This window comes from Scyliorhinus canicula, chromosome 9, assembly GCF_902713615.1.
Source record: "Scyliorhinus canicula chromosome 9, sScyCan1.1, whole genome shotgun sequence".
Lineage (NCBI taxonomy): Eukaryota > Metazoa > Chordata > Chondrichthyes > Carcharhiniformes > Scyliorhinidae > Scyliorhinus > Scyliorhinus canicula.
In genome coordinates, this window is record NC_052154.1 from 129942349 (window position 1) to 129957907 (window position 15559).

Below are 15559 nucleotides of genomic sequence, written 5' to 3' on the forward strand. Positions count from 1 at the left end.
ATGGAGTTTGCACATTCTCCCGGTGTCTGTGTGGGTTTCCCCCAGGTGCTCCGATTTCCTCCCAAACTTCAAAGAAGTGTGGTTTAGGGGGATTGGCCATGCTAGATTTCCCCTTCATATCCAAAGATGTGCAGGTTAGGTGGATTGGACATGATCAATGCACGGGGTTACGGGGATTGGGCGAGGGAGTGAGCCGAGGTAGAGTGCTATTTCAGAGGGTCAGTGTAGACTTAAGGGACCAAATGGCCTCCTTCTGCACTGTAGGGGCTCTATGGATTATTCTTCACCTTCCCTGTTCTAACAAGAATAACCCAAGTCCTTATCGTTGGTATCATTCTAGTAAATCGCTTCTGTGTAATAATGTAATGAAGCTTGGTGATAAGTTGCTCCTTCTCATTGAGGTTCAATGTGCAGAGATTGAGTGTTTACCAATTCCAATATAGGTACAAGTGATTGTCCGAGGTCAGTAGTAGATTAGAGCTACAGAGCAGAGATTACCAGTCAACTCGACTCAAGGAAGCTGGGTAATAATATTCTGTTCTTATAACGATCGTTCAAGATTGCAATTATTTAAAATTTGACTTGGTTTGATCATCTCCGTAAAGAATCTCATCATCACCCACAAGATGCCACGGTTAGATTTATTATACCTTGTTCTCCCACCATCTTTTTCAGTACATGCTGAACTCACTCACTTTGCTCTATCTTGATGTAATTCTCTTCCATGTTTGAAGCAAACATCGCTGAAAGGACAGCCAGTGTAGAGGACAGCACACATGCCTGCTCCTCTACAATGATTGCTGGGTCATCATCTTGGCAAAGATCAGTGCAAACAATGTCATTGAGAAGAGTCCAAGTTGCCTCTCCCTTATCTGGCGTTTTCACTAAGAAGATTCATTAGAAAGCAGTTAGCAAATGAAACTCTGTCTGATGCACAGTTAAAAAGCAAGGAAAGTCTCAACGGTACTTTTTTAACAAGTATCCCTCCATTATAAAGTGAAAAGTACACTGACAATTATCCCTTTTCAACATACTTTAAAACAAAAAGAAAAACTTTCTGTCTTCCATCACAATCAAGTTAGACTTCTCAGTGTTACTGGTGATGGGAATTATCCCAGTGTTGTTCCATTAACTACATAGGGAGAGACAGACTTCAGACCAATTTGAGAGTTTACTCAGAACCTCCAGATAACAAGAATAAAACACATTTCATACTGATGCTCATTTTGATCTAATTCGTAAGGCATTGCCCCCTCACTCCCCTTCCATTCACATTATGGTCCACTACTCTCATTAATCCTGCAAAGCAGCAATTGGGATAAAATAATCAAATTTTTGCATATAATCTTGGCATTTAGGAGGCATGGTTAATAAATTTGCAGATGACACCAAGATTGCAGTTGACACCAACAGTGAAGGTTATCTCAGGTTGCAACGGAATCTTGATCAATTGGGCCAGTGGACCGATGAATGGCAGATGGAGTTTAATTTAGATAAATGCGAGGTGATGGACTTTGGTAGATCAAATCGGGGCAGGACCTACTCAGTTAATGGTAGGGTGTTAGGGAGAGTTATAGAACAAAGAGATCTATGATTACAGGTTCATAGCTCTTTGAAAGTGGAGTCACAGGTGGACAGGGTGGTGAAGAAAGCATTCGGCATGCTTGGTTTCATTGGTCAGAACATTCAATGCAGGGGTTGGGACGTCTTGCTGAAGTTGTACAAGGCCACACTTGGAATGCTGTGTCCAGTTCTGGTCTCCTTATTGTAGAAAGGATATTATTAAACAAGAAAGAGCGCAGAAAAGATTTACTAGGATGCTACTCAAAGGTTTCAGTTATAAGGAGAGGTTGGATAGACTGGGACTTTTTCCCTGGAGCGTAGGAGGATTAGAGGTGAAGAGGTCTATAAAATAATGAGGGGCATAGATAAGGTAGATAGTCAACATCTTTTCCCAAAGGTAGCTATTTCCCATTTAGACAGTTATTTGGGAAAGATGGATAGAGAGGGATATGGGCCAAATGCGAGCAATTGGAATTAGCTTAGTAGTAAAAACTGGGCGGCATGGACAGGTTCGGCTGAAGGGCCTGTTTTCATGCTGTAAACCTCTGACTATTATAGATTTCAACTGGCACACTCTAGTCTAATGGGACTGCCATAGCTTCAAATTAAAAATAGCTGGATCCCAGGAACTCTTGCTTTGGATGGCTTTCCGCTACTGTAATCAGTCATAGTGAACCTTACTGCAGTCAGAGAGAAGCAGAAACTACAAAGGTATCAAAAACATTTGAAAACAAGGTTTCCACTGACACAAGGATAGATCGAACCATTCAATCACATTTACACAATCAACAAACACTCAAGAGAATGACCGGTCACCATTGGCTGCCGCAAGAACCTAAATGCAGCTAAAATTATTCTGAAAGAAAACTTTTAATTAATCGATTTGCTTATTTTCTGCTTTTTAAAATAATGAGTGGGTTTTCCTCAATTTTTGTGGTCAAATTTCTTCTGATTTGGTGAATGAATATCAGCTCAGCATGACATACTTGCATAATTAAGTCATGACACAAGCTTTAGGAACAGAAAGCATCCACACTAATTTAGTATTGAAAAGAAATTTGAACAAAGTGAATTTCACTGCTAATAAATGTTAATAACATGGAATATGGAAGAACTGTAGATAAGGCTGTGAAGAATAAAGTACCTATTGCTTGGATCCCTTCGTTTGCTGTAGTGAGCAGCTGTAGTATGTGCATGTAAACCTCTAATCCCTCAATATTGTCTGACCTAAACAACAGCAAACAGCAATGAGACCAAAATACATCAAACAGCATACTATGCATACAACAGAAACTACAGTCCTCAGTAACTGGATAGGTTAGGTGCCAAGAACACTTGGACGTTTAGTGCCTAAATCACGTGTCCACACTTCTTCCATCCCAGTTTTACATGCATGCAACCGTACATCGTCCTATTTCACAGATCCTCCAATCTGGGAACACCATCACCTGAAAGGAGCCAAGTCACTAACAACTTAACTTGGAATTAAATGGGGGCGGCACGCGGTGCAGTATTTAGCACTGGGACTGCGGCGCTGAGGATCCGGGTTCCAATCCTGGCCCTGGGTCACTGTCCGTGTGGAGTTTGCACATTCTCCATGTCTGCGTGGGTTTCATCCCCACAACACAAAGATGTGCAGGTTAGGTGGATTGGCCACGCTAAATTGCCCCTTAATTGGGAAAAAAAAAATTGGGTACTCTAAATTTAAAAAAACAACTTGGAATTAAATTGTCCTTCCTTCATTGTCGCTGGGACCAAAAGCTAGAACCCCTCTCTAACAGCATCATGGGTATACCTATGCCACATGGACTGCAGTTGTTCAAGGCGGCAGCTCACCGCCACCTTCTCAAGGAATGAGCATTAAATGCTAGCTCTGCCAATAACACTTACATTTCAAGATCAAACAAACAAGAACCTCAGTTATTGATGATCTGACACCTCAGAACTCTCCAAACAGCACTGGCCAAGGTGAGTGGTGTTTCAATTCAGTGTCAGCAGGTTCTCCTACTGCCTGCAGCTCTTGGCTCTCTTTGCATTAATTTTTGTGTCCATCAAGATAATTGGTTTTGGTGCTGGAAAATGAATGCACTCCATCTGAGGCGTTCATCATTAGCATCAAGCACTCCAAGATCAGGTTATAGTGCAGGTTCGATGTAGCTCCAACACCATGCCTCAGCATCAAACTCCCAACTTCACCAAGGTGACATTTTACCATTTTCTAAACTCACCACCATGAGGTCTCTAGGCAACATTGTCAATTCAGTATAGTTGTGAGCCATGCTTTCCGAAAACCCAAACAGTTAGCAGATAGGAGATTTCCACACTACCAAGCCAAGCTGCATGAGATCAATTCAGAGGTGAAATGCCATTGTTCAACAAAACACTCATCCAACCCTGGAGAGAGATCTGTTTTTATAAATTTTAGCTGCCGTGCATTCTACTATTAATTTAATTTTCATACATATTTCAATTTCTACCTGATTTCATAAATAAATTGAATTGGTTGTTTTACCCTAGCTTGGTGTATAATGTTTTCAGTTATTGGGGTAATTTGGAAACATAGCTGGCATTCTACATAAGTTGCAGTTTAGCTGGAATAACAGTCTCTAGGTCAAGGCAAAAAAGTGAAACAGCAGATATTTCTGATAGTTTAGTGACTGCTGAAGGAACGGCTGCCAATCCATTCAGTGAGAAAACTGCAAGAAGGTTCCAAGATTTTAATAGTATTTTTTACATCATTCATTTGGGCCTGCATGAAAACTTCATACATCCTTTACTAAGATCCAAGCGACAAAAGTCCCCACCCTGTAAACTCAAACCCGAGATAAATCTTAAATCACTAGGATGGTGAAAATATAAAAATGGGAGAGAAAGTTAAAACAGGACGAAAATGTCACGAGGTTTACATTCAATATACTAACCTATTCTGAAACCCTGGATACTGGGGTCACATCCCTTTTCTCAAACCTACCTGAGTTGTCTGGCTGCTTCCAATAAGCAAGGGACCACAGCAGTCTCAGCCATTTTCTCCTGTTCTGTAGTTGAGGCATCAGGCAGCTCTTTCAAGTCACTGACCCACTTTAGCATTAGTTCCTTGTCCAAGTCGAAAAGTTTATCGACCATCTCTCCAATCTTCCCCAACAAGTCAGCTTAATCAGAGAAAAGGCAAATTACCGGCAACCTCAAAAAACAGTGCTGTCCAGATTGATACTATGTAACGCCACTCAGACTTAGTCAGCAAACACGACAGATAAGATTGCAGCACTCAGGTTTGGGTAGTATACAACAAAAATAGTATACTGATAACACCACCACCCAGCAAGGAAGACAAGAAGGACTTATATTTATGTATTTATATATTGCCTTTCATAACCTCAGGTCATCCCAAAGTGTTTTACAAACAATGAAGTATTATCACTGTTGTAGGAAACACAGCAGCCAATCTGCGCACAGCTAGATTCCTCAATCATTGATGTGATAATGACCAGTTAACCCATTTTTTTGGGTTGAGGGATAAATATTGGTCAGCATACTGGGGAGAGCTCACCTGTTCTTTTTCAAAATAGTGATGTAGAATCTTTTATGATCACCTGAGAAGGCAGACATGGCTACTGCACTAAAGTTTCAGCCTAGATTCTGTGCTGAAACCCCTGGCTTGAGCCTACAATCCTCTGGCTCAACAGTGAGAGTTGTACCATTGAGTGACTGAGTAGCTACCACAGATCACATTAACACTTCAGGCTTGTCAAAAAAAATGCAAGTCTACTCTCCTCAATTTCGCATGCATGCACATGCTGTGGACCTCCAACCTCAATCTTCCAACCAACCACCACACAAAACCTCAGACACAGGCACACATTGTCCATTGCAGATAAAAACAAAAAAAAAGGCAAATAATGACGCAGATGTTGCCATTCAAGTGGATTTTGGCTAATGCATTTGCATGAAAACTAACCATCACTTACCATTTGTGGAGCTCTGCATTATGAAGCATACATTCTCCCGAACAGAGCGTTGCTTGTGGATTTGGTCAATCCAGATGTTGGACACATCTGGCTGAGATAGGCAGCTCAGTATTAACCTGCCAGAGAGATTAACCATAATAATTACCATTACTTAGAAGCTATAAGTGGTACAAACGTATCTTAATATTGTGACTGTTATCAATCCAGTGGCCTCAACTTATCACCAATTGCAGTAGACCTGTAGGTACCAGTATTTCATTTGACAGTTCAAAATAGTCTCTCCATATATAATCCTGGTGTAGAAGGATGATATTAAATTCTACTGTTAGTTACTGCTCACAGTTCAAGTCGGCACACATCAGGCGCTTTTACATTTTAATGAAAGCATGTCAGCCCATACTAATAAATAATACTAATTATTTGCAACAAAGGAATCATGTCCATGATCAGGATCAAACCTACTGTGGCAATTGGCAATTATCTCCATGACCAGTAATATATTGCCAGTCAGGATCCAATGCATACTTGGTTCATATCAAAGTCAGACAACACAATACGAATACAAAAAGGCTAGACAGAAATTCTAAAGGTAACGGAAAATAAACAGATCAGTCAGTATACGAAAGAAAAAATAATTGATTCACACTTCCATTGGGACGCTGCATATCTGCCACTTTTGATTAAATGCCTGATCTGAAACATTAAATACATTTGGATACACTGACGGATTTGCTGCATATTTCTGGTTTTATATCAGATTTCCTTCCACCTCCATGGCGTTAAAACAGGAACAAATGCAGCAACGCATGGGAATAACATTGGCTCCAAATTCTCATACAAGTCACTCACCATCTTGATTTGGATCCACATTTGTGGGTCAAAATCTTAGAATTCCCTACCTAACAGAATCACGGGAATACTTCCATTATAAGGATTGTAGCAGTTTCCAGAAATAGCCTATTGCCGCCATAATAAAATTTTATGATTTTAGGTTTTCCTTACATGTACAGCTACCTAATTTATGAAATGTTCGGGCTAGAAAGTAATGAAGTAACATGTGATCTTCATAGCCCCAGTGCACAGAACATTACATGGTACAGCAACACACAACTATTCAAAGAAGCTACCTGCTGGTCTCCAAAAGAGTAGGTGGGTCAGTGTCTCCGAGCAGCAACAACAACACCTCACTGTGGAACAGGAAAGAAATAGGACAGTCAACAAAACAGATCAATTAGTGCCAGCTAAGACTCCCCTCAATTCCAACATAACATTTTCTCCCTTTCATTCCTCTTCTTTTGAAAGCACCAGCTAACATCCAAAGGATAATTGTAATTACCAGTCTTTAAAAATAACCAAACAGAGCCATTAACGTAACAGCGAATTAAATCCCAAATTCTTTCTCCCACAACTTCTAGGTTCAATAAATGTACTCCCACCTTCCTTATTCAATATTTTATACTCTGCAGCTACAAATAGAAATGTATAGTTGCAAAAGATCTGCAAATAAAATGAAGATTTCCAATGGAAATTCGGATACAGCATGATTCTTAAACACCAATCATTTGTTGAGTGGATATTTAGAAGAGACACTTCAGAGTTCATTTTCAGGCATCAGTTTTGTGGTGAAAATACAAAATAAACCCTTAAATGAGGCAATGCCTGGTATCGCACCTCTCGTCAGCTCCAGTCAACTCTCATCTCATTTTTAAAAAATCGTTCATGTGATGTGGGCATCGCTGGCTAGGCCAGCATTTATTGCCCATCCCTAATTGCTCCAGAGAAAGTGTTAGTAAGCTGCCTTTTTAAACTACAGCAGTCCAGAGGGACATCCCAGAGTGCTGTAGGTAGGGTATTCCAGGATTTTGACACAGCGACAGTAAAGGAATAAAGTCAGGATGGTGAGTGGCTTGAATGGGAGCTTCCAAGTAGTGGTGCTCCCATGTGTCTGCTGCCCTTGTCCTTCTGGTACATGGTAGCTGTCATGGGTTTGGAAGGTGCTAGCTCAGGAACCTTGGTGAGTTCCTGCAGTGCATCATGCAGATGGCTGTCACTGTGCGTAGGTGGTGGGGGGAGTAAATGTCTATAGATGGCTGCCAATCAAGCGAGCTGCTTTATACTGGATGGTGGCAAGTGTTATTGAAGCTGCACTCACCCAGGCAAGTGAGAGTATTCCATCACAATCCTGGCTTGTGCCTTGTAGACTGTGGGCAGGCTTCGGGGAGTCAGGCCAGTTATTTGCCGGAGGGTTTCTAACCTCTAACCTGCTCTTGTAGCCACCGTATTTATATGGCCGGTCCAGTTCCATTTCCAGTCAATGGTCACCCCCAGGATGTTTTTTTTTTTAAAAAAATTTTCATGAGATGTGGACGTCACTGGCTGAGCTAGCACGTATTGCCTATCCCCGAGGGCATTAAAGAGTCAATCACACTGCTGTGGATCTAGTCACATGAAGGTCAGACCAGGTAAGGATGACAGCTTTCCTTCCCTAAAGGACATTAGTGGATCAGATGGGTTTTTACGACAATCGACAATGGTTTCATGGTCATCATTAACCCAGATACCCAGTGTATTACTGTGGATTACTGGTCCAGTGACATTACTACTGCCACCCCCTGCTCATAATAGGACAAATACACTCCATCAAATATCATAGTCTAGATGCTTAATGTATGCCAACTGAAATATTTTTAGGTGTTGAAAGGTAAAATAGATGTCACAATTATCTGACATGATCTACAGCTGGAGCAAAATTGCAAAACTGTCTCAGGGACTTCTGTCTGCACCTGTTTGAATAACTCAAAATTTCCCACACTTCTGTATGACAGATATCATGCACTGAAAGAGCTAATAATGTTTATTGGGAGCTTTCACACTTCTGATCACTTTTGGGGGCTTTGAATACAGTTTTCACAGGTCAGCTACATCACAGAAAAGTTCACTTCACATCGGCACATCAGACACACAAGGAATAGATCCAGGGTAGCACAGTAGCATGGTGGTTAGCATAAATGCTTCACAGCTCCAGGGTCCCAGGTTCGATTCCTGGCTGGGTCACTGTCTGTGTGGAGTCTGCACGTCCTCCCCGTGTGTGCGTGGGTTTCCTCCGGGTGCTCCGGTTTCCTCCCACAGTACAAAGATGTGCGGGTTAGGTGGATTGGCCATGCTAAATTGCCCATAGTGTAAGGTGAATGGGGGGATTGTTGGGTTACGGGTATAGGGTGGATACGGGGGTTTGAGTAGGGTGATCATTGCTCGGCACAACATCGAGGGCCGAAGGGCCTGTTCTGTGCTGTACTGTTCTATGTTCTATGTAGGTCCACGGTGGCACAGCGGGTTAGCACTACGTCTTCATGGCGCTGAGGTCCTAGGTTCGATCCCGGCTCTGGGTCACTGTCTGTGTGGAGTTTACACATTCTCCCTGTGTATGCGTGGGTAGCGCCACCGCAACCCAAAAATGTGCAGGCTGGGTGGATTGGTCATGCTAAATTTCCCCTTAATTGGAAAAAATGAATTGGGTACTCTAAATTTATTTAAAAAAAGAAACAGATCCAGGTTAATGCGCTTTCTACTCTACCATTACAATTAGAAATAGGATTTATTTGTTAACATTTTGGTGATAAACTGCACATAGAAAGCGGCTACATGGAGCCGCTTATCATTTAAAACATCAAGTCTAAAATTTCACAAGCTTTTTGCGATTGTTGGAAGTTACAGAGGGGTTGCTTCTTTGATGCGAGATGAAGCATCTGGTGCATTCCTGATAACTGAAATCTCAACTATGATTTGGCCTGCTCATGCTATCACACACTGTTCCATTTGTAGGGCAGCAGAGGAGATCATCAGAGTTAACAGAAAACAGAAGAGAATTCTGGTTTATTTAGTTTTCTCCAAAACTGAGGATAGGAGTTAATGATTTTGCTCATGCTTGATGCAACAATACACAGCATGGAACGTGTTCCAGTACTCACACAAGATTGTTGTTATTAGTGATTGACTGGCAGGTCTCCTTGTAACAAGCCATGTTTCCCAGGATACCAACGCAAATCTCCTAACCTCGAAAAACAGAAACTTTATCAGCAATTCCACAACATTTTTGCAGAAGAAAAACATGGAATGAGAAATGACTATTTAGCTGGAGGTCTCTCCTTCCTTAGCTATTTTCACACTATCCCAGTGTGAATTCTGCCCCGCCGTTTTTTTCCTGAGTTAAATGTTTGTATAAATGCTCTCCAATCGCCAAAAATTATTTTTTTAAACTCAGGTAATACTCATCTCTAGAAACACAGAAAATACTGTCCTGTGCAGAATGTGATCATAAGCATTAATTCCATTCCCAGTGAGATAATTATACAGCTTATTCTTAACACGGCACTGTTTTTTTTCCTCTGAGTCTACGCCACAGAAATACTATTGTGAGTGATGCATGTTTAGTTTAAACAGTTTGGAACATTACAACAAAAACATATTTATATAGCACCTTAAACTCCCAAGGCACTTCAAAGGAGCATTATAAAATAAAATATGACACTGAGCCACATAAGGAGATGCAAGGTCAGATGACCAAAAGCTTGATCAAACAGCTAGATTTTAGGGCGTGTCATAAAGGAAGAAAGAAAGAGGTACACAGACAGTTCAGTGAGCACAGGGGTGATAGGTAAATGGGGCTTGCTGCGTGTTAAGACAAAGGCAGCAAACTGTTGGATTTATAGATAGTAGAATGTGGGAGGACAGGCATTGACAGCAATAAAATAGTCAAGTCGAGAGGTGACAATGGCATGTTGAGGGTTTCAGCAGCAGAAGTTGAGACAGAGACCAAATAGGGCAATGTTACAGAAATGAACACTAAGGTTGTGAACGGTCTGGTTTAGGCCCAGACTGTTGCCAGGGAGAGGGATGGCTTCCGGATGACAATAGCTTCCGTCATCCCAATATTCAATCAGAGGGAATTTCTGCTCATCCAGTACTGGATGTCAGATAAGCAGTCAGATAATTTAGCAACAATGGAGTAGTCAAGAGAAGTAATGTCGAGATAGAGCTGAATGTCATAGCGTGCATGTGAAAACTAATGCTATGCTTTTGAATGATGTCACCAAGGGGCAGCATGTAGATGAAAAATGGCCAAAGATAGATCCTTGGCGGATACCATAGCTAATGCAGGAGGAGAAAGACAGGCCATTGCAGGTGATACTCTGGATACGCTTAGCCTTATAATCAAAATGACACCAGGCTAAGCGCAGTCCCACCCAGGTGGGCAACAGGACAAGATGAGGGGAGGTTAATTTATCTTTGTTACAGTTACACGGAGTTACAGTTACACCTGTGACTTTGGTAAGAGCCCTTTTAGTCCTGTGGTATGGGCAGAAACCTGATTGGAGAGATTCACAAATGGAGTTCTGGGAAAGATTGACATGGATTTAGGAAGCATCAACACAATGAATGCCTTTGAAGAGGAAAGGAAGGTTTGCGATGGGACAGTAGTTTGCAAGCATGGCAAGGTCAAGAATTTTGTTTTTTGAGGGGAGGGATGATGATGGCAAGATAATATTTGAAGATGGAACCATTAACAATATAAACCAACATGGAGACGAGGAGGGGTGGTTGTGTGGTATTTAGAGCAAATAAGGTCAAAGGAAACGGAAGGCTGGTCTCCTGATTAAGATCAACCCAGAGCTGGTATGAGAGGAGATAAGAGAAAAAGATGTTATTGGGGACTAGAGCGTTGAAGGTGGAGTAAGGGTGCAGTTGAGCAAACCAGCAGCATAAATGTGGCATGGGAAAGTATTTTCAGAGTGAAATACACCACCTTTTAACATATATTCTCACGTTGTTGTTCTGCTCATAACTATTTTCCCCAGAGAGCTACATTACAGATAATTGGGAAAGATGTTCAACTCATGTCAGTAGAAACCATCCAGGCAGATGTCTCCATAATCAGGGACAATCAGATTTCTTTTTGATCTGGAACATAAACTAACTGCTAGTTGGGCACCAGCCAATTATTTGGTCATAAATAAGCGAGAGGGGAACCACATCTTATTAAAAACCAGAAGCGTGCTATGCCCAATCGCTGGAAGATATAACCACTTGGATGCTCATATCTGGGAAAGCATTATTACAAATTAGATATGATTGCCGGCGATATTCTAAAATTAGATACCTAGGCTGGAGAAATTTGATTGACAGGTCACACTCTCTACCAACAACCCAAAGTATTGAGACTACCATATACCTGGCTGGACAGGAATGCATAACATTGCAAGTAACCCCTCACTTAAAGCATTTTTCACTCACCGTTAGTCGGGGACACTTGGATTTACCAATGATCCCTAACAAAATGTCTGTAGCATTGAATTCCTGTAGAAATACAGCAACATCCTGTAACACAAAACTAAAGCTTAATCAGCAGACCATGGTGACATTCATCCGAGTCAGGGGACAGTGACAATGCACCTCATAGGGAACAGTGATCATACATCTCATAGGGTCAAGCACGGTGACATGTAGCTCAAAGGGATAGGCTTGTGCAGCAACAATCACAAAATTGCTTCATCTCACAGGTCAGAGGCACAAATCACTCACATCCTAGAGAACATGACCTGACAAGCATCAGTTCCTTCCAGAATATAAACTGTGAATCTATGACTGCAAAACAAAATTTCCATACTATTACTCTAGAGCAGAGAGTCTTCTCAGTTGTAAGGGCTCTTCAGTTGATTCCCTTATTTCCCCTTCTTTATTTTTGCTGTTATCATTTTGATCCATGCATGTTTAATGGACATACATCTTTAAGTCAACAAGTGAGGAATTCAAAAGTTACAAGACAGCAACATTGTGCTAGCCTTCGATCAGCAGAACTCAGACATTTTGGCACCCAAGAGGTCGGTAGGACTCGGTTCGATTGGTTGACTGCTGGCCAATAAATTAGCCAAAATACCGTATTCTGCCTGGTGAAAGGCAGTGATTGGATCCTACCCGAGTGGGATTATTTTCAGCGAACCAAGGAAAGGACAGTGGGGTCCTGGTACAGGGGCTGGTTTAGCACAGGGCTAAATTGCTGGCTTTGAAAGCAGACCAAGGCAGGCCAGCAGCACAGTTCAATTCCCTTACCAGCCTCCCTGAACAGGCGCCGGAATGTGGTGACTAGGGGCTTTTCACAGTAACTTCATTTGAAGCCTACTTGTGACAATAAGCGATTTTCACTTTCATGCTCAGAGAAAGAAACTGCTCTCACTCTCTTTTTCTCCAGGAAAGCTGCATAGCAACTGTATTTCTGAAACTAAAGAGAACCTGAATGAATCTACAGTGAAAACTATTACAGACTGAAAGCGGAAACCATGAACTGAAAGCCTAGATTGAAGGAAGGGGTGCTAAAAGTCAATCATTTGAAACAAAGACTCTTATCCTTTTATCATTATTTTTACCTCCCTCTTTTTCCCTGTGTTTGTTTGTCTCGTGTGTATAAAAGGTGGGGGGCAGTTAAACAGGGGGTTAGGAATTAGATAATAGTTAACATGTTGTATTTGCTACATATTTAATTATAATTATTGTTATTAATAAAATTGCATTTAAATGTACAAACCCGATGACGGAGTTATTGAGCAGCCAAGGACCTTTGGGTGTTTTCTAAGAATTATTTATTAAGTTAAATTCTGTTGCAAATAGGATCAAGTGGGGTTAGAATTGACCGCACGTTAGCCCAGGGGGTCGTAACACAATGAAGAGTTCTTCTGAGTCTTCAATGCGCCGTACCACAGTGCAAGAGGGAAAATAAGTGACTGGTGATGTTGCTCATCTCACTTGAACCTTCCCTGGGGAAGTGAAGCAACAGTAAGTAGAGAAAAACCAGAAGCATCAGAGTAAGCAATTTTCTTATTTACCTCCAGAGTAAATGATCTAATTTTGCCCTGTCACTGCAGGGATAGAGTTCAGAGCCAGCGAAGGGAATTAACAGAGAGAACAGTAAATAGCAATGGGATTGAGAGATTTGGGACATAATAGCTGGAATAGCATCACCTATTTCCAAACAGATAATCACACCATCATATTCAAGGCTTCCACTGAGCCCTATGATTACCTCATCCATTGACATGTCCCATATTTTACAAATCTCATTCTCCAGATCTTCATCGAGCTCTGTCTCTGCTCCGGAATCAGTCACTTCTGTATCTTCACCTTCTGGAGAGACAAGCTGAGAAGACAAAACAGTTAATATATTTTGCTTCCCCCATAAAATTCAGCTGTACATTATGCATACCCTTCCATGTTATATACCCTGGTAAAAACCTGTAGCTACAATAAGAGCTTTGTGCCTGGGGACACATAAGCAATGATATCTCATATGGTTCAATTGCATTTGCAACCTCTCCATTGCCTTGATATGCTTCCTACCCATCGACTCCTCAATCTGTCGGACATCATTGTCAAGGTAGTTCAGTCACATACACATCCCATTTTCTCAAGGATTACTCGACATTGAACTGCGGCATGAACTCTAGCTGACATTCCCCTTCTACCCACATTCCCACGCCACTTAAGGTTAGGTGGTTCAGCACACACCAAGATTTTAACCCACAGCTTTACAATTTCCAGTTGAGTCAAGGATCATTCAATTCATCTGCATCTGAGTTTTCAGTGGATACAAATGGTCCAACTGTAACTGGTCAAATCTGCATAGTCATTTTAAAATGGGTCAATTTTTGCATACCCCGCACAAGCAAAGGATGTAGATGGTACCTCAATCAGCCGCATGAGCGTGCTGAACAACCAGTGTTTGCTGTAGACTGTGCTTCCTATTGCATCGACTCTGGTCGTCTCTTCATCACTCGGTGGTGGGGATGGATTGCGATCCATCCCAACATTCAAACTGTCCAGACAATGCTACTGTGGAAAGCACAGAAACCACTGCATTAATCCATCAGGAAGGTATAATAAACAGGAAGAGAAACTGGGTGTCAATCCACACAGCCTCCCCAGACATTACACAAAGGAAACATAGCATGCACACAGATAACCATGTGCCATATAGGAAAATTAAGGCTGGATAACAAAAATATGCTGCCACAGTTTAACCAATTAAAACTACTCTGTTTAACAAAGTGGCTTCCCATTAATTCTTTAACCAGGATGTGGAGATGCTGCTGTTGGACTGGTGTGAGCACAGTAAGAAGTCTTACAACACCAGGTTAAAGTCCAACAGGTTTGTTTCAAATCACTAGCTTTCGGAACACTGCTCCTTCCTCAGGTGAAGGAGCAGTGCTCTGAAAGCTAGTGATTTGAAACAAACCTGTTGGACTTTAACCTGGTGTTGTAAGACTTCTTACTGTTCTTTAACAAGAACCACCCTACCTGCTACATCCAGGTGAACGTGAGGAAGGAGCAGTGCTCCGAAAGCTAGTGATTTGAAACAAACTTGTTGGACTTTAACCTGGTGTTGTAAGACAATAAGGGCTGGTTTAGCGCAATGGGCTAAATCACTGGCTTTTAAAGCAGACCAAGCAGGCCAGCAGCACAGTTCGATTCCCGTACCAGCCGTGCCGGAATGTGGCGAGTAGGGGCTTTTCACAGTAACTTCATTGAAACCTACTTGTGACAATAAGCGATTTTAATTTCATTTCTTACCATAGATAATTGCCACAGAGGGTTTACGTAGTTCCAAAGTTTCATTGACAAGTTTATCATCTTTTAGCCAGCTCAAATTAGGAACAGGAATTAGGAGCCTACTCCACCATTCAATAATTCATGGCTGATCTGATTGTAACATCAACCGCATATTTCTGCCTACCCCGTGACTTGTTGGGTTTATTGGGTCATTATTGTTAGAGGTTACAGATATCTTGAGCAACACAACTCACCATAAAATGTGCTCTAAATACCCAGCTGCAACTGTAGAGGAGGAAACAGTTCAGGTTTCAGGTCTGTGGCCATTCAGCAGACTACAGACCTGAAATGTTAAAATAAAGGAAAATTATTTTGGGCTGCACGGTCACACAAGTGGACAGCACTGTAGCTTCATAGTGGCAGGGTCCCAGGTT

At 41.6% G+C, this 15559-nt stretch overlaps 1 protein-coding gene and 1 long non-coding RNA gene across 12 annotated transcripts in view; one reads left to right on the plus strand and one right to left on the minus strand.

Annotated features, from left to right (window-relative positions):
* Positions 1-13051, plus strand: part of LOC119971685 — a 135531-nt gene extending 122480 nt beyond the window's left edge. The window contains exon 3 of the long non-coding RNA XR_005461894.1: positions 12775-13051. This is a non-coding gene — a long non-coding RNA (uncharacterized LOC119971685). The remainder of the gene's footprint in view (positions 1-12774) is intronic.
* saal1 (serum amyloid A-like 1) overlaps positions 1-15559 on the minus strand; it is a 32941-nt gene that overhangs the window by 16348 nt on the left and 1034 nt on the right. For 7 of the 11 annotated variants that reach the window (XM_038807574.1, XM_038807579.1, XM_038807576.1 and 4 more), the window contains exons 2-10: positions 14262-14408; positions 13603-13716; positions 11820-11903; positions 9497-9576; positions 6656-6715; positions 5529-5644; positions 4535-4712; positions 2708-2790; positions 696-884 (exon numbers count right to left, since the gene is read on the minus strand). In XM_038807574.1, the coding sequence (XP_038663502.1) occupies positions 696-884; positions 2708-2790; positions 4535-4712; positions 5529-5644; positions 6656-6715; positions 9497-9576; positions 11820-11903; positions 13603-13716; positions 14262-14378 (1021 nt within the window). In that variant the 5' untranslated portion in view covers positions 14379-14408. Of the gene's footprint in view, positions 1-695; positions 885-2707; positions 2791-4534; positions 4713-5528; positions 5645-6655; positions 6716-9496; positions 9577-11819; positions 11904-13602; positions 13717-14261; positions 14409-15379; positions 15398-15559 lie in introns of those variants that run through there. The other 4 variants (XM_038807571.1, XM_038807582.1, XM_038807575.1 and 1 more) reach the window with 2 other exon arrangements.